Source organism: Megalobrama amblycephala, linkage group LG22 (assembly GCF_018812025.1).
Source record: "Megalobrama amblycephala isolate DHTTF-2021 linkage group LG22, ASM1881202v1, whole genome shotgun sequence".
NCBI lineage: Eukaryota > Metazoa > Chordata > Actinopteri > Cypriniformes > Xenocyprididae > Megalobrama > Megalobrama amblycephala.
The window spans coordinates 15096354-15121977 of NC_063065.1; the positions used below are offsets into that span (position 1 = coordinate 15096354).

Sequence of the window (25624 nt, forward strand, 5' to 3'; positions counted from 1 at the left end):
TCAGACAGCAACTATTACTTTTTATCCATCCATCCATCCATCCATCCAATTTTAATCCAGACAGCAACTATCACTTTTATCCACCTATCCATCCATCCATCCATCCATCCACCCATCCATCCATCCATCCGATTTTAACTCAGACAGCAACTATTACTTTTTATCCATCCAATTTTAATCCAGACAGCAACTATAACTTTTTATCCATCCATCCATCCAATTTTAATCCAGACAGCAACTATCACATTTTACACAATAAAGAGCAAAAAAGTCCTCCATTCTAACAAACACACACACGCCTACTTTTGACGCCACGCACACACACGCGTGACGCCCCCTTCATCCAGCTCGCTGTGGTCAGAGAGAGCAACTCACGCCAGTGTCGTATCCTCCTTCGAGTTCGAGCAGGAGCGCTGTTTTCCCAGCTCAGTTCACTTCAGTTCTCCAGCGCAGCCACCGGCTCACCAGCCCAAGTTTACGCACAGGGATGCGGGCGCGTGGAGCCGCCTGAAAATGGCTCTCTTTAGGATTTACTCTTTCCTTGCTTCTTTTCACATATTAGTGTTATGTCAAGCCTTGAGGAATTATCCCGATAATGAAGGTAAGGCATACAATCGCTGTCATATTCGTGCGCTTTGGATGTTCATGGATTTCGTTGGACTTTGTGCCTATTAATCATTAATGAATTAAGGCAAATGCAGGCACAATTGTTTCTTTCCCGGAGCAATCGCTTTAAAATGGAATATTTTAAAGACAGGAGTTAGAGTTAGAATAGAAAACATTAATATACGTTGCCATTTAAATTCATGATTATCACTACTCTCTGCTTAAGCAACAAAAATGTTATCGTAGCAACATTTAACGAGTTTGAAAGGAATGAAAACAAGGATGTGTTTTTAACCAAAATATCTAATGCTGCCCCAAAAGCTAATTTTTAGGACTTTGTTTTTGGTAGTTTGTCTTCAAAACACATCCTAAGCGGCTGTCACAAGTGATGCACATAATTATGGTTTATATAAATAAATCCTAATAGAATTCAAAGAAATTGTCAGTTCTTTAAGACAGTTCAGACTAAATCAAACTGTATTTATGTGTTGTGGATTGATGTGCATTTAGCATTGCCAGGGATGGTTTGGACAGGCAATGCCATGAGCAATGACAAATGGATGCGAGACACTTATTTGCTTAATTAAACAATTAATTAGGAGAGATCAGAGATAGTTGCTCCCACTGAGACTTAGTGCCATTCTAACCTCGCCAGACCCATATATCAAATTTGACCCTTGAGAGTGATCTAACTTCTTTGAAACCAAAGTTGCTTTATAAGTAAGGATATTCAATAAGAAATAGGTTTGATTTTTTCCACCACCTTTCAAGTGACCCAGTAACATTTGTGATTTAAAATTCTGTGTTGCATCTTAAATAGAAGGATATCAGGCATGATTTTCAGACTATATGTTCAAGGATGCAGGATGTCAGTTTACAACTGACTTATTTCACTCTGAGCCTTCAAAAATCAGACAATAAATTAACCTCACTGGATTAAAACGGGTTTACTCTTCATTGTTATAAGATTAGGATTAAGCCACCCATTGTGCTCTTGTCAGAAGGAAGGTTCAGTGGTGGGTTTAATACACATTTAGGCAGAATCTATCAGATAGGATTTTGTGCAGAGCATTTAGACATGATGTCTTTGGCTGACTGAGGCTTTGGGAAATTAAAATACACTTTGCTGGGATTTGACAGTGGGAGTCAAGTCTACACAATATTATGCAAGGTTTGATATATCAGTTTGTTCATTAGCATGTCTCAATAATTGTTAGATTTAAAATAAATACATCTTTCAGCTTTACATTGGGTTGTCATTTGTGAGGGTGTAAATTTCAGTTTAGAGGTAGAGGTGTGCACTTCCTCTAACCACCAGCTGGTGGTATCCCTGAGGTTATTTTACAATGGGTTTCTGTGAATGTTTGTGTTGTGTGAGCAGATCTACATCTGTGTTCGAGTGTTGATGAACTGTTCATTAACTTCTTGTTCTGCAGTTTTTGTGTCTTGTAAGCATTTTCTACATTAAGGATGGTAGACATGTCCCATATCGACATATGCTTGAGATCTGTCTTCTGGCTAAACTAAAAAGCATCAGCACATATTTAATGTTAATGACTACATCGGTTTTTCTATTCAGGGTCCAAATGACTGACTTCCTCAGCACATTTTCTGTTTTTGGAAGACATTACTGCAGCGTTTGGATATTAACACCCCTCTGGAGATAATAAAGACCAAGATGTTGCAGAAACATTTTTAAAATCACTAAAAAAAGGTTCACGCAAGCTAAAACTTGCACCTTGTAGTAAAAACTGTTTATCGATAACAGTGTTTCTCAACTGGCTGGTCGTAGACCAAAAATGGGCCGAAGTTCTGTCCTAACTGTAAAAACTGTGAAGTTAACTAATTATATAATGTAATCTAAAGAAAAATAATTATATAAAACTGAGCATAGTTTAGACGGAAAGATAAATTAATTGGCTCTTGGTAGATGATAGCCAAATTAGGCAGATGCATAACATCTGAATTATTGGCAACAGACATTTGGAAACCAAGCATGTTAATAATCAGTGTCAGCAATCCATGGTAATATACATTTACTTCTGAATGGCAAACAGTTGTGGTGCAGTGTTGATTTAATTGTAAAATCTGGATGCTGGATCCAAATGATTTGAGAACCACTGATCTAGGGTTGTTTAACTATTTGTAAATTTAAAGCATAGGAACCAGTGACAATCTTTTACACTGTAAAAAGATCTTTTCATTTTTAATAAGTGCCTTCTGCTGCCCTCTTGTTTTTCTAGTTAGCGCTAAGGTCCCCCTCATTAGCTCGTCCTTTGTGCACGTTCTTATAGCATTTAGTGACGGTTTCTCGTCTGCTTTTGTTTCCCTCCCCGGCACTCCGGCAGGGAAATTAGCATGAGAAAACACACTTTTTATGTTCAATTCAGCTGTGCTCAGAGGCTCTGTTTTGCTCTCGTTCTTTCACTCTCCCTCTCACCATCTCTTAGCTACTGCTTGAATTTGCATCTTTCTTGTTTGAGGGTTGTCTCAGGAAGTCTTGTTGATTAGTATAACCTGTGGCCTTCCTTTTGTTTTCCAAGGATATTGGTTATTTTTCCCCTCTAGTTGGTAGAAAGAAGGTTGTATACATTGATACTTCAAGTTGGTCGACTGGTATTTACTTAAATTAAGATACATTTAAAGATCTTAATTAGTTGCAACAGTGCTGCCATTCTGTACCTGCCATGCTGTTTGTATTATTGAACATCTCAGTTTAGGTTTGGAAACTTAGAGTTAGCATTACAAAAACAAATTTTGCATGGTGATATGAGATTTAATGGATTGATCTGATGTCCAACTGCTGTTTCCAACCCAGGCTCATTGGAAATATGTGCATGTGGCAAAATTTCTGCAAAAAGATATTACGTTGCTTCTTGCACGTTTCACAACACTTTCAAAGAGAAATATCCAATGAGTGGCGCTAAAAGCGTGTTATGTTTTTATCCGAGACAGATGAATGTGAATCTGGCAACACTTTATTATGTTGGTTGACTTACAGTCTGGTAAGTGGTGCTAAAAGGTTATTGCTGTCTGTATTTGAAAATGAAATACCACCTACACTAACCCCTACTATAAACCTAACCGATAGTTTTAACAAATGCAAACATGCGATAAAAACGCATTTGCTGAAGCAACTATGACATTTTAGCTTGCTTTTACAAGTCTTCAAGCTCTCTTTTTATCGTGACCTGTGTTTCACAGGACTGATACTGCAGCGCTCCTCGTTGCATGGCAGTGCTGTACCAGGTGAGGTACAAAGCAAGTTTACTATGTCAGAAAAGATGTACAAATGGAGCAGGGTCATGTGATGCAAACATAAAATGTATTAGTTTACAAATCATGCACTATGTTAAGAGTGTTTTTAAGGTCAAAACATAGTATTGAGTAGGGAATTGCACAAAAATAAGTATTTATTAATCGATATTCTGCCCATGTAATCATAATTTGTTTAAGTTAAAGGATTAGTCCACTTTTAAATAAACTTTTCCTGATAATTTACTCACCCCCATGTCATCCAAGATGTCCATGTCTTTCTTTCTTCAGTCGAAAAGAAATTAAAGTTTTTGATGAAAACATTCCAGGATTATTCTCCTTATAGTAGACTTCAATGGGCACCAAACAGTTGAAGGTCAAAATTAGTTTCACTGCAGCTTCAAATTGTTCAACACGATCCCAGATGAGAAATAAGGGTCTTATCTAGTGAAACCATCACTCATTTTCTGAAAAAAATTGAAAATTATATACATTTTAACCACAAATGCTCATCTTGAACTAGTTCTCTTCTTCTTCTCTATTAGAATTCCAGCAGTGTAGACACTGCTAAGCGTAATACTGCCCTCCACAGGCCAAAGTTTGAACTAATTTTTATATGCAATATGCTAGTTCAATAGTATATAACAATTAGTTCAAACTTTGACCTGTGGAGGGCAGTAATACACTTAGTAGTGTCTACACTGCCAGAATTCATATAGAGAAGAAGAAGAAGAGAGCTAGTTCAAGATGAGCATTTAAAACTTATATAATTTTCTTTTTTTTTTTTTTCTTTTTTTTCAGAAAATGAACGATAGTTTCACTAGATAAGACCCTTATTTCTCATCTGGGATCGTGTTGAACAATTTGAAGCTGCAGTGAAACTAATTTTGACCTTCAACTGTTTGGTGCCCATTGAAGTCTACTATAAGGAGAATAATCCTGGAATGTTTTCATCAAAAACTTTAATTTCTTTTCGACTGAAGAAAGAAAGACATGGACATCTTGGATGACATGGGGGTGAGTAAATTATCAGGAAACATTTATTTAAAAGTGGACTAATCCTTTAAGTCCTCCATTCTTCATTGCAGTGAAAACTGCAGTGAACTGTATATGGGTCAATGGCATGATGGGTCATTTTTTTTTGTCCAAAGGCCTTAATAATAATAAAAAACAAAGATATGACATCCAAAGTATATAAGGTAGTACAGCTAAATCTCTTTTATTGAATCCAAAAGGTTTTAATTATATTTTGCTACATATAAAGGTACAGTATTTTAAAGATTTTGAACTGTCAAAAGGTCATTTGGTTTAACCGTCCAAAGGTCAATATAGCCATTGCATTTGTGATTAAATTATCTTAAGATGTAATAAATGTATATATTTTTATACATCTGGCAGGATTTTATAACATCATATATCAACATAGTGCAAAATGGTATTAAAATTATGGGTAGAATTTGTTGCTGTTGATATGAGAAAGAATATCCGGAAAAATGAATTTTAATGTCATTCGGAGTAACCAATATATAGGGACCATTTTGGATCAAGTCATGCAGACATTATTATGTGACAGGATGTGACATCATTCAGACACCTGCAAAGGACTACATGATAGTGAAGCAAAGTAACTAACGCTGAATGGCACACCCTAGACCTTATCACCCCCGGCTGCATCCCAACTCTTGCAGACCAGACGGCTCATGCGTTAGAACGAGTCTCGATGCCTGTGGCATTTCAAGATGGAGGCATATGAGTGCTTTGTATTAAGCTGGAGAGCTGGGTGCATTCTGCTGGGTTACATGCCATGTGAATCTCCTGAATGAAGCGATTCATTATTGCTCTGTTTACCTTGACTTGAGCGTATCAGTGTCATATTGCATCTCACTGTGTTTATCGCAGAGCTGGTGGAAAGGAGAAATGTAATCTTAATATATTCTTCCTCGTCTTTTTGAAGGAGTAGTTCTATAGAAAATTCTGCCATTATTTATTCGCCCTCATGCATTTTAACTGTTATTGTCTTAGCAATGAAATTCAAAGGAGTCCAAAACATCATTAGAGCCCATTGACTTTCAATGTATGGACAAACAAACGCTGAGACATCTCTAGAATATAATTCTATGTTCCATTTCAATCTAATATGAACCTTTCCCTTGTCAATCAGAGGCAGAACATCAACTTACATCCCACCTTTCCTTTAGGGGTCAAAGGTCATTGTGTTTTATCATCCACGCTTTTATATGAGTGTTTTGCATGTTTGCATTTAGGACATTTTCGCTGTGGCAAAGTAATGAGACTTGATTAAAACAGATCCCTTGTGTGTTCACATGCACGAGACCCTTTTAGCCGACAACAGCTTTGATCTGTCCTTATTGTGCGGCCCACTTCTTCACCTTCATTAACATGCTCTCTACTCTCTGTTCCCATACTCAGCCTTAATGTTTTTTAATGTCTGAGACGGTGTAAATTCTGTTGTGCGTATCTCATTAACAGTACTACGCTTATCACTGATGGTCTGCTCTCCAGGGAGTTTGAAGCTCGTGTACTATGATTCCTGGGAGGTTTTATTAGATTGGACCCCTGCATTTCGTTAATGTAATGCTTAATTGCTCAGAGACTCATTCCGAATTTGAAAATGGCTGTTGCATGCATATTAAGACAAGCTTTTTTCCTTTGATTGAAGTTAAATAAGTATGTTAAAATAAATTAAATTTGTTTTATGAAATTTGCTCATTTGGGATTTAAGCCAAACCCTAACCCTAAGTATTAAACTTTGATGCCTAACTTGAACTAATTATGCTTTGGAATGATGCCTCAAATTGTGTCTACACAACAAAACAGCATTTTAACAGGATACAAAAAAAAACAAAAACCCACAATTACTTCATTATAAAGAATAAACAGACACTTGTAAGAAAACTTTTGAAAGCAAGTCATAGTCAAGTTTAGAATGATGAGGGGGAATAAATTAATTTTAATTATTGGTGATAGTTCACCCAAAAATGAAATTTCTGTCATTAATTACTCACCCTCATGTCGTTCCACACCCGTAAAACTTTCGTTCATCTTCGAAACACAAATTAAGATACTTTTGATGGAATCTAAAGGCAGGAACATACTAAGCCGACGGCGACAAACTAGTGGCGACGAAAGCAGACTGCAGGGTTGGCTCACGTCGGCAGCGTCTGGGTCCAAAGTTACCCTGATACACCAAACCAACGCTTGACAGCCGACGGCCAAGTAGCACGACCGTTCTGTGGCTGCGTAAGATGAAATGCCTTTCCGTACCAGCAGGTGGCAGTAGCTGAAGAGCCAATCAGAATGATCAGATGGCCCAATGGACCGATGAGCTCCGACGCCGATTCAACATGTCAAATTGGCTGAAAAAAAGCAGACGAGGACCAACTTCAGCCGACGGTGCGGAACACACTGAGAAAACTTAGTTGGCCGATGAACAAAAACTTGGTGTGTTCCTGCCTTTTTTTCCAGTTTTTTTTTTTAATCTCCCATAGAAAGCAATGTAATTACCGTCATTCAAGGTCCAGAAAGGTATTAAAGACATTGTTAAAATAGTCGATGTGACTACAGAGGTTCAACCTTAATGTTATGAAGCGACGAGAATACTTTTTGTGTTATATTTTTGTTTTGTTTTAGCGCACAAAAAGTATTCTCGTCGCTTCATAACATTAAGGTTGAACCATTGTAGTCACATTGACTATTTTAACAATGTCTTTAATACCTTTCTGGACCTTGAATGATGGTAATTACATTGCTTTCTATTGAGGATAAAAAAAAACTCTTGAATTTCATCAAAAATATCTTAAAGGTCCCGTTTTTCGTGGTTTTTTGAAGCTTTGATTGTGTTTATAGTGTGCAATATAACGTGTTCATGTTTCGCGTGTAAAAAAACACAGTATTTTTCACATAATTTACTTATCTGTATACCGCTGTTTCCACTGTCATAAAAACGGGCTGATGACTTCCTTGTTCTATGAAGTCCCTCCTTCAGAAATACGTAACGAGTTCTGATTGTGCCAGCGGTTCCTGTGTTGTGATTCGATAGCAGTTTAGCGCATCTTGCCCGGAAAGGTCACGCCTCTTACCATAACGTGGAGATGCACGCGCTCAGTGTTATTGTAAACATGTCTTTAATTTTACCCTATCAATTTGAGCCGGAATCAGACCCGGTGATTGGACTGCGGGATGAAAATAACAGCGTTTCGACGACATGGCAACAAACACACTCTACAAACGCAACTCTTGTGTATTCCTGTGGGCGGAGGTTAGTCCAAAAACTGTTTTAGTGACGTCATTAAAGAAGGAAGTAGAGGGATGTAGTCCAAACTGGCCGTTCGATGTAGGCGACTTCTGTTAAATAAAATATCTCGCTTGGCATTGAACTTTGAGCTTTAAAATTGTACAGATTTTATTTATACTCTAACAACAACATTACACACTAACTAAAGTTTGAAACATGGGATCACGAAGAACGGGACCTTTAATTTGTGTTCCAAAGATGAACGATGGTCCAGCGAGCATCTTACTCATCAGCGGTGTTCTGAAAAACTAATCTCTTTAATCACTCTTAATTATAAAGGGTTGTTATGAACCATAAGCTTAAAGGTGATGTCATCCTCTTCAGGTGCGGCTCAGTTTAATCTTTCTAATTATGACTTGTGCTGTTGTGTTGTTGTAACCTGTTTCATGCCCTCTTGGGATTTGATATCCAACATGGGTGCAGGTTTATTGCTTTTGTGCAACTCCTCTAACAGGCACACATCCACACTCACCGCTGCGGCAGGTGTGGTCCGGGCCGTGTCTGTGCTTCTAATGAGGCATCCCAAGAGTGTCTTCCCTGCTGTCTTCCACTAACTAACACACACGGGTCACCATTTCATGCCACGTCTGGCAGCAGTCTTTTTACACCTCTCATCATTAAACAGACCTTGGCATGGCCAGTCAGTCGTGCCTGACACACATTACACATGTTATTAGATTGGGAAATGGCCCTTGTGTTCATTGTAATTCACAAGCTGATGTGCTTCCTGTCCAAAGATGATGTTTTCTAGATTGTCAACTTGTTTTGGTAAAATAAATACTGTTTTCAAAGTCTAAAATACATACAATATGCATACAATTTAAATACTTAAAGGTCCCGTTCTTCGTGATCCCATGTTTCAAACTTTAGTTAGTGTGTAATGTTGTTGTTAGAGTATAAATAAAATCTGTAAAATTTTAAACCTCAAAGTTCAATGCCAAGCGAGATATTTTATTTAACAGAAGTCGCCTACATCGAACGGCCAGTTTGGACTACATCCCTCTACTTCTTTCTTTAATGACGTCACTAAAACAGTTTTTTGACTAACCTCCGCCCACAGGAATACACAAGAGTTGCGTTTGTAGAGTGTGTTTGTCGCCATGTCGTCGAAACGCTGTTATTTTCATCCCGCAGTCCAATCACCGGGTCTGATTCCGGCTCAAATTGATAGGGTAAAATTAAAGACATGTTTACAATAACATTGAGCGCATGCATCTCCACGTTATGGTAAGAGGCGTGACCTTTCCGGGCAAGGAGCGCTAAGCTGCTGTCGAATCACAACACAGGAACCGCTGGCACAATCAGAACTCGTTACGTATTTCTGAAGGAGGGACTTCATAGAACAAGGAAGTCATCAGCCCGTTTTTATGACAGTGGAAACAGCGGTATACAGATAAGTCAATTATGTGAAAAATACTGTGTTTTTTTACACGCAAAACATGAACACATGTTATATTGCACACTATAAACACAATCAAAGCTTCAAAAAAACACGAAAAATGGGACCTTTAACTGTAATGGCAAGAGAAAGCAACCATCCATGCCCAATTTTAAACTATGAAACTTGTATTTACGATAGCATGTGAAGGCAGCATAAAAACAAAAACCCATCCACATAACAAGTTTGGATGCACATAAATATGCCTGCTTAGAAAATACCAAAACATCTTCATTCACACGTGTTAAACAGGTTTGTCAGTGGACATCATGAGATCTCTCATGGGTGTCAGGCTGTAACTGGATGGCTTTTCTTTTGGGCATTGAGTCAGATGAGTGTGATGGTTTGTGCCGGACAGGCTGGATCTCTGTGGCAGGTCTCATCAGTCAGTTGAGGCAGAATGGAGGCTCTTTTACCACCTCCCTGTAGAGCAGACCTCTGACTCCACATGAGCAGTGACTGACAGGAACTGCTGACTGCATTTCAAATACACTCCACCACTTCTGTCAAGACAGCTGTGTGATACCAATCTCTTACAATAGATATGCTTTCCGTGCTTAGAGTGGATGCTGTGGAAACCGAGATATCAGTCTTTGCAGTCCCTGTGTTTTGTGATTCAGTCACCCTAGAGTCCTTTTCTTTGAACCATACAAGTGAACCACATTACAAATGTGGAAGACTTGGGAGACTTAAAGTTGAAGTGTGTAATTTTGTTGATGTTATCATACTTTTCCATCTTTTTAGGGAAAACTTTACTATTGGTTGATTTTGGTGAAAAGTGTAAACATTGCAATTGGACTACATTTGTTGAATATATACTTTGTGAATGTTAAAAAAACTATGTTTTACATAGTATGAGTTTGTATAGTAAGAATTAATTCCAGGCGTACATCTGCCATGTTGTCATTGTCAAGTGACTAACTGCATCAGTTGCTTGTGTAACCCTTCCAATTCGAACTGCCCACTCTAAGTGGGACTCGAACCCCGGTCCCCCGGCATGGGAGTCGGGTTCTCTAACAAGGGAGCTAAAGACCACAGAAGGCACAGAAACTACACAATTTGCCTTGAAGTAGATTAAAAAACTGGTGAGAATACACTTCATAGATACACATTTTATTAAGGCGTTAAGAATAACATCCTCAAAGATTGATTTACCTTTTAAATAAGGATACTTGAGAAGTACCTGACAGTGGCTATGCATGAGCGATAGTGACCCCATTGTCCTTTTCAATTCCCTGAAGGCATCTATCCAGCTGCTTATCTATTCTTTCCCTCTCTCTTTCTTGACCTACCCTTCTTCTTTTTCCAGTTTTCAGTTTTTGCTTTCCTTGCCTGTTTAAATTGGAGGTGATTGCTGACCACTGCACTCTTTTCAGTGTTAGGCCTAATGGTTAATCTCATCTGTTGCCCTGAGGTGCTGAGATCTCTTGGCCACCCGAGGGGATTCCAGCATTTGCCACATCCAGAGTTGCCGGCTGAGAGCTAATGATGAACAAAAGCCCTATCCTCTATCTAACCAGCTGTTCTAGTAAACATCACATGTATTGGCCTGGGCCTGGTCCTGTTCAAGACTGTAACCATTTTCCAGATAATGGGGTCTAAACATAGTTGGCCAGTGAATCATTCAATCACTAATCTGAATATTGGAGGGGACGCTTTTCCCTCAATGTCTCTGATGGATATCTGAAGCATCATTTTGACTGCTTTTGTACCTAAAAGGGTTTAGTTATAAAATCTTGTATTTTGTATGTTTGGTAGTGTCATGTCTTCTTAGTAAGCCTGATTATATCCTACCTTAAAGTAGCAGGAACACCAACTTTGTGAAGCACTCCCTTCTCTTTTTCTTTGACAGATAGATTAAAGGGATTTTTCACCTTTTGAATAACAAAGAATTGAAAGACTCTCTGAACTAGGAAGTGGGAAAGAGAACTAGACTCTTTAAGCATTTAGTTTTCTGTGATATTTGGTTGTGTGCTCTACTTGTCAACTTGGTAAGATTAGCTAAACTTGTCAGTTAGGTAAAATTAACATTGAACGTTGAAATCGCTAAAATTGCTTGTGATAGTCAGTAAGAATGGACTGAAAATTACAAACCAATTATGTTTTGCCATGTATTATACTTTTAAATTCATAAATCAAGGTTTAATTTTTTTGTGAGAGTGAAAATCTGAGCTACCATCCTAACTGAGCAAGTAGAAAAAATGCTTACTGCCCAGGCTAGATCTGTAAAGGATTGATTTTCATGCTGGTTTATTCTAGTTAGTGCCTGTTTGGTACTTATCTTGCTGAAAGACGAGCATAACAGTTATGTTTACCTGCAAAACATTGTCAGTTAAGTTGGTTGCACCTGATCTTTCAGGAGCAACTGGTTGACCAAGTAGTCTTGCTGGTTAAACTTGTGAAGCAAAGTCCTCAGTTGTTCAAGAGTCAACTTGCACCATCCTTAGAAGTTTGAGCAGATCCGTTGTTTGTGATTTAAGCAGCCAAAACACAAAACGCTAGTCTTTTCATCAAGGCCTGTTCGGCAGTTGTTTAAAAATGCTCTCTGAGTCAGAACTGATGTCTCAGGTGGAATAAATTTTGCCTTGCTGTGAGTTAAATGTTACCTGCTGCTTGTATTATTGGGCTGTGCGAGGCCTGTGGCTGTATTCATTTGTTTGTTTTATTAAATGTGTCTTTAAAAGGCCGAGCAGAATTATTTCCAGATCATTTGGGCTGATATATTGCCCTGTCTGGTTTTACCCCTTCATCAGAAAACAGCCACACGAGCACCAGCGGTTAATGGCATCGTAATCTGTATTCGGTTAAGAAGTAATATCCTGCTTTGACTCTACATATGGTTTTCTCTTTGAATGTCAAGTCATCAAATTTGCCCAATTGCTCCATATATGACCCATAAAACCAGACATAATCCCTGTTTCCACATCAACCAACCATCAAAGCGTGATTTAAAAATGCACACTGTTTGTGTCACACAAACCCATTGGCAGTCAATTTTAATTAGAATTTGAATCCAGATGGTCTTTGATTTTCCTATTTTCCTTCTTCCTTTTTTTTGAAATTGTCACAAAAGGGCACACACACACGTGCCAGGAGCGGGAGAGGTTGATATTCAGCGTGAAAGAGGAGGAACATCTGAGGTTTGGATGTGATTAAGAATTAATCACCCCGGTTGCCAGGGATGTAATTGGTTTGGAACGGAGCTCAAAGTGGGAAGTTCAGGGCTCCGACCATTGGGAGATTGAAAGACGGTTATAAATAGCATCATCAACCTCTGAAAATATTGATGTGAGAACAGATTTCAAAAAGACTGAGTGAGGAGCTGTGAATCACATGTTTTGTAATGGTCACAAGTGATGTAACCCCACACGGCTTTAGATTATTGGGACTAGTCTTAGAAGTTGTTGAGGTTTAGGTCAATAAAATAAATCCACAATGCCTTGGCCATATTAATAAAACTAGAATGAAAAACCTCAAATGTAAAGTGTTGATTAGGCTGTTAGAAGTGGTTTCTAGAGCTCTCAGAAAGACTGCAGCCTTGAATGATTCATGCTTTACATGACATCATGCTGTGTAAAAACCCCATTGTTGTTTGTGAAAATCTGAAGAAATTATAAAAATATGTTCTGTGCTAAGTATACTAGTGCTCTGGCTTTAAATTAAATCTCTGTTCTTTTCATTCTTTTACAGTTACCTTGCTTGACTCTATGTCCGCCCCAGGAGATCTGGGTTGGGAAGCGTATCCACCAGAGGGGGTGAGTATCTGTGAAAGCGAAATATAGCGGTCAACTAAACCCCCCCCATAAAAAAACCCTCTGATGATTAGGACTTCTATGCTTGTGCCAGTCACCCTGGGCCTTCCTACCAGGAATCAGTTGAATATGGGAGCCACTGTCTCAGGTTTGGGGATAATGTTTGGTGTATCCAAATGCCATTACTTACAAACCAATATTCAATATTTCAGTCTCTCCAACTAAGATGTATTTACAGATTTACAATTAAAATAAATTCAACATAGATAATACAGTCAGGAAAATCAAGTGTTTGTTTTAGCTATCTAGATATGTATCTAGTTATATTACCCTAGCTTGTCGTTGTGACTCTCTGTAAGGCCTATAAACCCCTGGACTTGTCATGGCAAACTTTGTTTTATTTAGTTATTGTTTCAATTTTATTTTAATTTTACTTTCTGTACATTCAAATTCAAGTCGCTACCTCAATTCAAATTCAGGAATTGCTTAAAAAGCATTTTTAATTTCATTCTGAACGGCATGCAACCTCTGTAACATCTAATGATTGTCCCTTGTGGGGACTGAACCTAAAACCTTTAATTTACCAGCCCAGATCTTTAGCTGCTATCCCCAACTAGTGCTGTTACACGCCTGATTTAAAGTGTAGTGCTTGATCTTCTCGACCCTGAATAGTCCACAGCTCCCCTCTGTGAACATACAGGCTGTGTCCTGTGGGGGGTCGTAGAAGAGTATCTCATTTTGAACAACCTTGCAAACCCGCTGAGTAACGATCTCCTCTGTGGGAGTTGGTTCTCATCCCACACTTTCGTGTCATTCATTCAAATCCATTTTCTCAAGATGAAGATGGATTGTAATAGTGGCCTTGGCACAAGTAGTCACGCTCAGATTCATGAGTGCCTGTAAAGAGAAATATTTTATGTTTTTGTGTGGTGCTGATAAAGCAGGGGTAGAATTCAAGGTTTGGCATTTCCAGCAGTATGCATACTACAATTCTGAAATGAAAGATTTGTGTTATGTGAAAAGCATTAAGACTGTTTGACCATTGCTACTTTTTTTGTGCCATTATTTTTACCCACAAACTTACTGACGTCAATGCCAAACCAACAAACCATGTTATTTTTCATGGTTTTCGTTAGCCTTTGTTGATTTTTACATATTAACAATTGAAGTTTCCAAGGCACAATTATATGGTTTTCTCTGCATCAACAATGAGTTGAATTATGCATGAACAAAACAACTGAAACTATTCAGTTCGTAACTTTGAGCTAATTGCCTGTCAGATGCACTTTCCTCTTGATGACAGTTAAATGAAGCGTTTTCTCGTAATGCGCCCATCATGCATCTGTCTAAATCATTCAGAACTGTACGAGTTCAAAGTACACAGGACAATTACCAAAACATTAAAGGATGTCTATCTCTTTGAATTGATCAACTTTTTGTCTGTTTGTCAGTGGGAGGAGATCAGTGTTATGGACGAGAGGAACATACCTATGAGGACGTACCAGGTGTGCAACGTAATGGAAGCCAGTCAGAACAACTGGTTGCGCACTGGACTGATCCAGCGAGAGGGCGCTCAACGTGTCTATGTGGAGATCAAATTCACTTTGCGTGACTGCAACAGCCTTCCGGGCGTCCCTGGAACCTGTAAGGAGACGTTTAACGTATACTACCATGAATCCAACAATGCCGTCGCAGCGCCTTTGCGCCACATTCGCGAGAGCCAGTATGTCAAGATCGACACTATAGCGGCCGACGAGAGCTTCACGCAGACGGACGTTGGGGATCGTGTCATGAAGCTGAATACAGAAGTGCGAGACATCAGTGGTCTCAGTAAGAGAGGCTTGTACCTGGCGTTTCAAGACCTGGGTGCTTGCATTGCTTTGGTGTCGGTGAGAGTCTTTTATAAGAGATGTCCGCTGGCGGTGCTCAATCTGGCCCGGTTCCCGGACACTGTGACGGGTGGCGATTCAGCGCTGGTGGAAGTGCGTGGCACTTGTGTGGAGGATGCGGAAGAGCTGGAGGCACCACGGATGTTTTGCAGTGCTGATGGAGGTTGGCTGGTGCCCATTGGCCGCTGTGTGTGCCGGCCAGGCTTCGAGGAGGTAGATGGACACTGCCAACGTAAGTATTATTGCTTTTACTGTCGCAAATGTTTGCCTTAGAATATATCAACATTTTTGTGGCTAACTGGGTAAACATGCTCTTGATCGGAAATGATTCTCGTTGAAACAAATATTGCAACCACAATAGTGGCTTTAAATGTGTCCAAATTCAGAGGTTCTTTATAGGTTCTCTCAGCTGTCCTACTGTGTTAGCTATTCACTCAAAAAAAACTTTCACTGTTGTTAGTTTCACTCAAGCCATCCTTATTCACATTACTTAAAAAACTCATGTAACTACATGAACTTAATTTAAGTGAGTTGTTTCTACTAAAATGAGTATTGTCAGCTGTACTTAATAAGTGTTTGTTCAGTCAACTTAACATTGCGAAGTGAAACACACAAATAAATGCTGACATAACTAACTGGGCAGGGGATTTGTAGGGACTGCATTAGGCGAGTAAATTCAGGGATTGAAGTGTTATTTTATGTGTTTTTCAGTAAAGGGAAAGATGTTAGTTAGTTTAATGTTCAGTTATGTTGGACATTTAGAGGAGTTTCTGTAATGTTTTTGAATTTTGTGGTTACCTTTTTTTAAGTAAATCCAACAATTCATTTTTTGAATGTTGGTTGTGAAACAGAAACTTGAAGATACACGGTTAAAAGCTGTAGCAGATGTGGTTGAAGGTTTTGTCTTGATTCTTAAAAGCAATCTGATGAATGGATGGAAGAGATTAAGAAGGATCATTGGTAGATTATTATTGAATTGAAATATGACAGCATGGGCCAGATCCAGTAGTTGAGCTATAGATGTGGATGGGTAGATTTGAGGATGGGTAGATATAGATAGGTAGATGATAGATATAGAGATGGATAGATATATGGGTAGATAGATGGGAGGGTAAATAGACGTAGTTGAGCTACAGATGTAGGAATTCAGTTAGATAGATGGGTAGATGTATATAAAGATAGCTACAGTAGATGAGTTGGTAATAATTTTTTGCCACCATTATTGTTTAATGAAACAATAACCTTTGTGTAAACCACATACTGTACCTCAATCAAAAATCAGCAGTACTTTTGGGAGTGTTTTGCACTTTCATAATTCTAAACAAAAGATCCATTAAAATGCTAAATAAAACCTGACAAATGAAGTTATCCCCCTTGAGATTGAGGTAGACAGCATGCCTTATTACCACATGTTCATGGTAACGGGTTTAGATTCAGAGCTTTAGACTGCTCTTTTCATCTCAGAAGGTGCTAATGGCTTTATTAATGTAGCCTGCTTTCTAGCCAAGATGAGAGCTACACTGTAATTATTTATTTTTTGCTTTTGTTTCTCTCTTCGTCTTTGGTTTTTCAAAGCCCTGTCACTCCTCAGCCCACGTTAGAGGAACTTGCCTGTACACCACCCCAGGACTGAGAAGGCTGCAGCTTTTAAATATTCATTCAGCCATTCTGGACTGTTTTCTTGTGGGTGGAAGTGTAGACCAGGAGGGAGGGGGTTTGGACAGGGATACAAGGAACATTTGATTGAATTGGAAGTACGCTAGAGAGATGGGGTGGGATATCCATCACAACCAATTCAGTGCTCTTTGGTTTGGACCACAGCTAATAGAGTCCTACAGCTCATTTCAATGATTGGATCTGTTAATTAGGTTGTAAGTGATAGGTGCAAGTCAGGTTTGATAACCCTTCTTGTGTGGTTATGTTGTTGGTGGGAAAGAGATTTGCTGACAGGAAGTTGGGATGAGGTATATTGAAGGGCTTTTTTTAAATTAACCAATGGCCTTTAGTTTACATCACAGTAAGTGATTCATGTGAACCATAATTAGGTCCAGAGCTACGGACTTTCTTGGAATTGCTCCGTTTATTTACTAATTGCTATTGCTAGTCAGAATCAGGGTAGTCTCAGCCTCAGACGTTACGCCCACGGACCGTTGGCTGAACGTCTGATGCATATGGCACACTTATCTGGAAACACTTCCGGAGGTTTGAAGTTGTCATCTGGTTGGTTGAATTATACAGGATGTCCAGGAGACGCATGTGTCGCGTTCTTTAACGGTCCGCCTGGAAACAAATGCCATGACGCTGAACCCCCTCGTGGAAGAAGAACGCGGTTGTGTTTACAACCTTGCTGAAAAATACAGCTAAAACCAGCCTAAGCTGGTCAGGCTGGTTTAAGCTGGTCTCCCAACCTGATCATAGCTGGTTTTAGAGGGGTTTTGGTTAGCTAGGAGACTTGGAGGCTAGGAGACCAGCTTAAACCAGCTGAACAACAGCTAAGCCAGGCTGGGAGACCAGCTAAAACCAGCTAGTTCCAACTTAAACCAGCTAAGACCAGCCAACCAGCTTAGGCTGGTTTTAGATTCAGCAGGGAAGCGCTTACCAGGATCAACTAAACTCTGGATTTTGTGGAAGTATGTGAAGTTCGTGGCACCATTGTAGCAGTAAGCTCGCACAACGTTCTTGAATTAATAATTTATAGATGCAGGCCGACATCGACTTTATATTTTCAGGCCTCTAAACATGAAGCAGAACAAAACGAACTGTGATTGGTTGCATTACATGTCAGTCAAACTTCTTCTTGGGCGGTCCTTGGCCAATGAAAGCTGCGATAGAGTACGGTCTGGCTCTGTGCGACTAGAATCAGGGGGGAATAAAGGGCTATTAATTGTCTTTATATTATGTCATAGTACTCCATTTATCTCATTACTTTCAATTCAGATTACTTCATTTTAAACTCACTCAGGAAACATATCATTTGCTGTTGCACAGCTCAGTACCGCAAGAAACATTCAGCACCACTGGAAAAAGGTTAACATTTTAACAGCTATTCATTACTGTGAGTGATGGAGACTGGGCTGTAACTCAGAAATAACCTCAAAATAAAAGATTTACTCCGAATGCAATAAGAGATTAATTCATAGAGCCCGGTCAGCTGACAAAACATTTATTGCTCTCCGGCTCCGACAGCTCCATGAGAAAGAGGGCATTGCCATGCAAAATGACTTAAAGTGAAACAGCTCGTGGTCTGTTTTCACCTTGCGGTCTCGCTGTGGGTTCTGGAAGTGCTTGCTGACGCTGGCTTTCTCCACTTTTCATGCTACGAAGGCTTTTATATTCACTGAAAAACAGCATTAGTAGAAGGACAAAAGTCTTACAGCTAAATTTAGGCCTTTTTTTCTCCGCCATTTCCCTATTTATTCCTTTTCTTTTTTTCTTGTCTTTTCTTCCTTTTTATTTTTCTGTTCTATCCTTTTTATTTTTCCCTGTCGCTCTTTTTTCTTTTTTCTCTCTCCTGTCGTATTTTCTCTTGGATTCTTTATAACTTTCCCAACAGCCCTCAGTTTAGCCCACTTACAGTTTACCGTCGGAACACAACGCCGGGATAGAAGAGAGTGAAAAATAGAGAGAGACGGACGTCTTCTCCCACAACCTCGGCTCAGTGAACTGCCTCTTATATTTATCTCTTCTATTCTTTTCCTTTCGTCTTATTGTGGCAGCTCTTGAACGCTTTCCAACAGAAACCCCCTCCCATCCCTTCTTGTTTAACACTTTGTCCTGCCGTCCGTAGATTCATCCTTTTTTTCCCCTTCTATTTCGCTCCCTATATCCTCTCTTAACCTTTTATGCTGTGAATGTGTGTTGTAAACTCTGATAATAAACCCTCTTGTATCAAGCCCTTTCACCGGGGCTGTTCATTCTTATCCGTATCTCTCAGCATAGAGCACTTCGGCTAACAATCACGGCCCTTTTGTTGGATGTAAATGGTTTCTGCGTGGCTTGGTGGTGCACACCAGACTCTGAGTTTGGGTCTGGCATAAGGTCTGACCCGATGGCCCCTCAACTGTTAGCGTGCCAGCTGAAGATGGGCACTCTTTTCTGTCTCCTGAGGCGTATTTTCTACAGCGCTAAGCTCACACGGTTGTGGCTGAATGGAGTGCTTTTCATTGGGGCAGGAGCAGTAGAAATGAGCTCTTTGTGACAGTAATCTCGCCGTGAGGAGCTCTGGAGTGTCTTCCTCCATAGGATTTGAGCTGAGAAACTGGGTCATGGGATTGTCAGCACCCCAATGGAGATTCACAGTGGAGGCGGCTTTAAGCGATGAGCATGTGTGTGTGCTCCAAAACTGAATTTTGGAGTTTAGATTGGAGAGGTTAACACGGTTAAGAGACCTGAGCTTTCCACACATTGAGGCTGTTCATCTTTATAGGGGCTCTAGTAATCTCGTACTTAGACGTTTAGTTTGATTTCCACATCTGTAATCCCCAACACGTGAGGCTCGCCTGCTGGGTGACAGCATGATGCTGGAATTGCAAGTGTTTATCTTCGGCCGGTGATTTTGTTAACGTTCTACGGACACAGTCGCCATTCAGTTCACCCGCATAAACCTTCTCTGCTGCTTTTGTTGGCTGAACTGTGAATGGGCAATAGGAAATTGGGAAATCTGAGTCATTTTGCCTTTAATGGACAAGACAGTTTAGAGCAGAGGTTCTCTACCTTTTTTTGACTCCAATGCCCACCATTGTCCAAAACAATATTGAAAGCGAAATTTCAAAGGCCCATGACTTTTCCAGTTGTTTTCCAGTTTTTTTTTTTTTTCTTAATCTCTCAATTTCTACCTGATAAAGAACTATAGAGTTTTATGTGTGTGTACATACTATATATATGTATGTATATGTGTGATCATCTGAAAGCTGAATAAATAATATATCCATTGATGTATGGTTATTAGGACAATATTTGGCCGAGGTACAACTCTGGACAAAAACTGGAATCTGAGGGTGCAAAAAAAAAAAAATCAAAATATTGAGAAAATCGCCTTTAAAGTTGTCCAAATGAAGTCATTGGCAATGCATATCCACTCACAAAAATACTCTTTTAAAAATATATATTTACAGTAGGAAATTTACAAAATATCTTCATGGAACATGGATCTTTACTTAATATCCTAATGATTTTTGGCACAAAAGAAAAATCATTTTAATTTTGACCCATATATGTATTGTTGGCCATTGCTATGATATATATCCAGGGACACACACACATACATATATAAATTATGTATGTATATAAAATAAGTATGTCTGTGTATATGTTTATACATCATATTTTAAAATTTGATGAAAAGAGACTGCTTAGTTGGTACTTCCAGTGAATCCAACCACAAAACATGCCTGTGGATATTTAGGTCCCATAACACATGAAGCGTGATATACCGTTTCTGCGCTGTGGACATACATACACTGAATCATTTAAGCATCACTGGTACCAGCTGATAGCCCCTACAGCTCAGTGAACCATGAAACTGCCTGTTCAACATTCAGCCCAACTCAGTGACCTTTTTTCTCCATATGTTTTTGAGCTCTCTCTGTAGCATATTGCTAGCTCTCTGCTACCTTGTCAGTTTGGGAATGTGTGTGTATGAACTGCATCAAGTGCAATTTTTTTCTTCCAACCGAGATGCTTTTATTGGCGAAGACGGCGTAAGACATCTGCAGTAGTCATTTTGTATACCCTTGATAATAACATTATTTCTGGAACAAATTTTTTAAAGGAGAAAAAGATGCTTGCTCATATGTAGCCACACTGCCAAGTAGTATGGACACTGACCATACTTATGTTTCTTTAAAACCATATATTAATGAGCATGCAGAGCGGTAATTTGGTCTAAAATGTAAGTGTTTGTTGTTTTTGGACATGATTACCATACATCTTTTTCAAAATTGATTTAATGATTCATTTCGTTTTAACAATTACTTTAAAATGTGTAAAAAATAATAACACAACATGATGCTGCTTTTATTAATGGCATCTAGTTAATCAGCTGCCGACTAAAGCGTCTCTCCATCTCAGCCCTCCATCATACTGTCTACCACATGTCATCTGCCCATTTCTGTACCTCCAGCTGCTGTTCGGATCAATAACACTTTAGTAGCCGATAGTAAACAACATGGAATAACCTGTCAGTGGATGGCAAAGTGCCAATCTACAATTTAGGCTCACGGTCCAACTGTCATAACACAGACGATTCATGATACTTGTTTTCTTTGCTGTGCTGTTGTCTCTTAGGAAACTGTAGAACATGTTCGAGTTTCAGATTGCTGGCATGTTGAGATCTGGGCAGAGTAAAATATAAATGAAACCCAAATCAGACACTGTGATGCTATCGCTAATGACAATTAGCGCTACATAGTGTGTAGCTAGTCTTAGTCTTCATAGGCGCTGGGGATATTTGAAATGTGTGCATTTCTTTCTCAGAAAGCAGTTAAACCAAGACTTTTGTGAGCTCTGCTGGAGAATATCAGGATGGCTACCAGATGTAGCCGTAGGTTTTTTTTTTCTCTTGCTGCTGGGTCTTGGGTGTGGACCCCTGTCGGAAAGACATGAGCAGGAAAAGAGTCTCCACAGCCAAAACATCAAAGACTCAGAGCGCCATCAATTATACAGGGACATTGACAGCTTACAGAACTCTAAAATTTCATCCAGGGAGTTTAGCACATCGTTGAATGTTCCTTTTCTGTCTACAGGATGAATTTATGAATGTTTTTGCATGCGTTTAGTTGAAGTTGTATTTCTCAGTCTGTAAAACTGACAGGCTGGCTTCACAGTTTTTCTTTATTGAAAAGGAAAAATGTTAAGGAAACTAGACATTTCTTCCTATTTTCTTTCTTTCACCTGCAGTTTAAAAGTCACAATAGGCCTATCAATCCCTTTTATATAGAAATGTTCACAACTCACATTATGGCACATAATAGCGGTGCAATATATATCTTTTTTTTTCACAAAGTGTGGTCAAAATAACAATTAAAATGGGGAAAGAAACAACTTAAACACGGTTTCTGTTCAGTACGGAAAGTCTACACTTCTCACTACAGTGTTTACCTTGTGTTGAGAGTGTGTCCTTTGCTGATGTTGCCTCAGTGATGTTGTAATGGGATTTGTTTCTACACCTCTCTTAATGGCACTCAGATGTATTTTTTTTTCTGTGTGTTTTGAAGAGGAAGAAGGCACGTGGAGGCACCGACACGTGCATCCAGCAGTCGTCTTGCATTATTTTATTTTTTCCCCAAACTCTCTTAATAATTCATCTGTCAGCCTGCAGATGACAAGAGGGCCTTACGACCAGCAGAAACAGTCTGCTGGTTGGCTCAGACTCCGATTTTGAAGTCAACATGAATCAGAATGGATCCTATTTACTGGAATGCTTTTTCCAGGTCTTATTGTCAATGACATATTGGTGCACATTAGTCCAAATTTTGAAAATTCTCTTTGTAATCTTTAATCAAATATCCCTTTTTTATTTTATTTTATTTTATTTTATTTTATTTTATTTTATTTTATTTTATTTTATTTTATTTTATTTTATTTTATTTTATTTTATTAACAATATTGAAAGCGAAATTTCAAAGGCCCATGACTTTTCCAGTTGTTTTCCAGTTTTTTTTTTTTTTCTTAATCTCTCAATTTCTACCTGATAAAGAACTATAGAGTTTTATGTGTGTGTACATATTATATATATGTATGTATATGTGTGATCATCTGAAAGCTGAATAAATAATATATCCATTGATGTATGGTTATTAGGACAATATTTGGCCGAGGTACAACTCTGGACAAAAACTGGAATCTGAGGGTGCAAAAAAAAAAAAATCAAAATATTGAGAAAATCGCCTTTAAAGTTGTCCAAATGAAGTCATTGGCAATGCATATCCACTCACAAAAATACTTTTTTAAAAATATATATTTACAGTAGGAAATTTACAAAATATCTTCATGGAACATGGATCTTTACTTAATATCCTAATGATTTTTGGCACAAAAGAAAAATCATTTTAATTTTGACCCATATATGTATTGTTGGCCATTGCTATGATATATATCCAGGGACACACACACATACATATATAAATTATGTATGTATATAAAATAAGTATGTCTGTGTATATGTTTATACATCATATTTTAAAATTTGATGAAAAGAGACTATTTTATTTTATTTTATTTTATTTTATTTTATTTTATTTTATTTTATTTGCTTTGCTTTGCTTTGCTTTGCTTTGCTTTGCTTTGCTTTGCTTTGCTTTGCTTTGCTTTGCTTTGCTTTCTGCCTTAGGCTGCCCAAGCTATTGAATGATGGTTTTAGCAAACTCACATTCTGGTCTGATTCCATTCTGGGTTGGAAAACCCACCTTTCATAATCCAGTCAATTCCCAATGGATAAAATAAAGTCCCATGCTGTTTTTTTAAAGGGGTCATATAATGCCACTTTTACAAGATGTAAAATAAGTCTCTGATGTCCCCAGAGTGTGTATATGAAGTTTTAGCTCAAAATACCCCACAGATCATTTTTATAGCATGATAAATATGTCACTTTTTGAGGGTGAGCAAAAACACTGTTTGTGTGTGTGTCCCTTTAAATGCAAATGAGCTGCTGCTCTCAAGAAGAGGGCGGGGTTTCAAGAGCTCCTGTTAGCACATAATGTTAGCAGTGCTGATTACCTCACGCAGACTCACTGAAAATGTCAGAAACTGTTCAGCCTTTTATGTTCAAACCTGAGTCGGACAATGATGGAGAGACTCAAGAAGAAGTGACAACATGCAGAATGCAACAGGACGTTTCTGAATGGTTAGTGGATAAATTTATGTAGCTGATGTGGAGAAACTACCTTAAAGTCATTGATTAGCATATTCTGTCATGATAACCTGTAAATCGCTCATGTGGGAACTGTTGTAAGATGCCTACAGAGCCAGAGAATATATGCTGCATTAAGATATAACAGGTATAGTTTAGTTTAATTATAGTTATAACTTACGTTGCTTTTATGTCATGCTATTGCATTTGAGTTACGTACTGTATTGCAATAACATGGCCTCAACCCTTCGTTGTGTGTTCTCAGGGGCAGGGATTATGTAAATTTAGGGTTAGTGATGTCACCAACCCAGGAAGAAGCTCGTTGTAGTCCCTACCATCCGTTTGTTGTAGTCCTTAAACACAGAATTCTTTAAAAGAAAATATCTCCCTTTGCTTTGAATTTTGAGCGTAGCAACATAACAACTAAAGTTAAAAAAGTGAAATCATAATCAACCACCCCTTTAAACTATTTGTCTTGTAAATACAGTTTTTGGAGCTAAAATGGTTTTTCACTGCAATTTTAATGGGAAAAAACCTTCTCTGCAAGCTGCTTTCTTAAAACACAATCATGTCTTGGTCATTAAAAGTTATTCCCACATTTAAAAAACAGGCAGAGCCACAGGAGAGACAGGAATGAGATACCCAATAGCATTTGCACGTGTAATGAAATGGAGCCAATAAAACGAGAAACTGACTTTTAAGAGGAGCCAGTTTCCAGTGCTGACTCTGAGTCTGGCACTGACTGGTTTAAAGACCTGATCTACAGTTCATGATTACAGACCTGCACAACCTCACATCTCACATACAATCTGGATTTTTGCTATCAACTTGTATGATTAGAGGGAACAACGGTTTTCTATTAGATCGCAAGCAAAATTCCACAAGGCACTGAGAGGCTTTTTAAATCGATCAATATGAATAAATCTTTTTGAAAAGAATGTATAAAGAAAACAGTAGTAAGAAGGAGACTTCAGCGGCTATTTTAATGGCCTATGTTCAGAAATAATGCATTTGCTTTGGAGACTCAGCTTGAAGTATAGTGAGACTGTAGCTTTGCTAGAACAGACAGCCAAGAAAAAAGGCACAAAAATTCGTTTTTATTGCTACTTTTCTCACATGTATGGATAATCGCTTTTTTATAGCTCTCCACCCAAGAGCTGCGGTCAGAGGCTCCCTCTGTATCTCATCCCACTGAAATAACAGCAAGACCGCCAGTCTCCAAACACACCTGCTTTTCATTTCAGCCCCACTGATTATAAAGTCTGCAGGAAAACTGAAGTATTGAGTATACTGTAAGTTTGAGTACGGCCTGGGTGCAAACCACATCCAAATATGTTGTTCCTCAAGTACTGATGCATTTCTAAGATTGTGTGTTAGTTCCTTAGAAAGCACTACAGTTGTTGTTGTACTTTTATTTAAATTTTTTAATCTTTTCTATTTTATTTAGTGCATTTATTTTTTATTTTTATATTAATTTAATTATATTTATAATTATTATGTGTTATTCATTTTTACTGTTGG

The 25624-nt window shown here is 38.5% G+C and overlaps 1 protein-coding gene across 1 annotated transcript in view; it reads left to right on the forward strand.

Moving 5' to 3' along the window:
- Window positions 1–257: 257 nt before the first annotated feature.
- Window positions 258–25624, forward strand: part of ek1 (eph-like kinase 1) — a 76430-nt gene continuing 51063 nt past the window's right edge. Inside the window, exons 1-3 of the mRNA XM_048174474.1 lie at window positions 258–601; window positions 13305–13369; window positions 14818–15487. Coding sequence (XP_048030431.1) covers window positions 514–601; window positions 13305–13369; window positions 14818–15487 — 823 coding nt within the window. The 5' untranslated portion in view covers window positions 258–513. The remainder of the gene's footprint in view (window positions 602–13304; window positions 13370–14817; window positions 15488–25624) is intronic.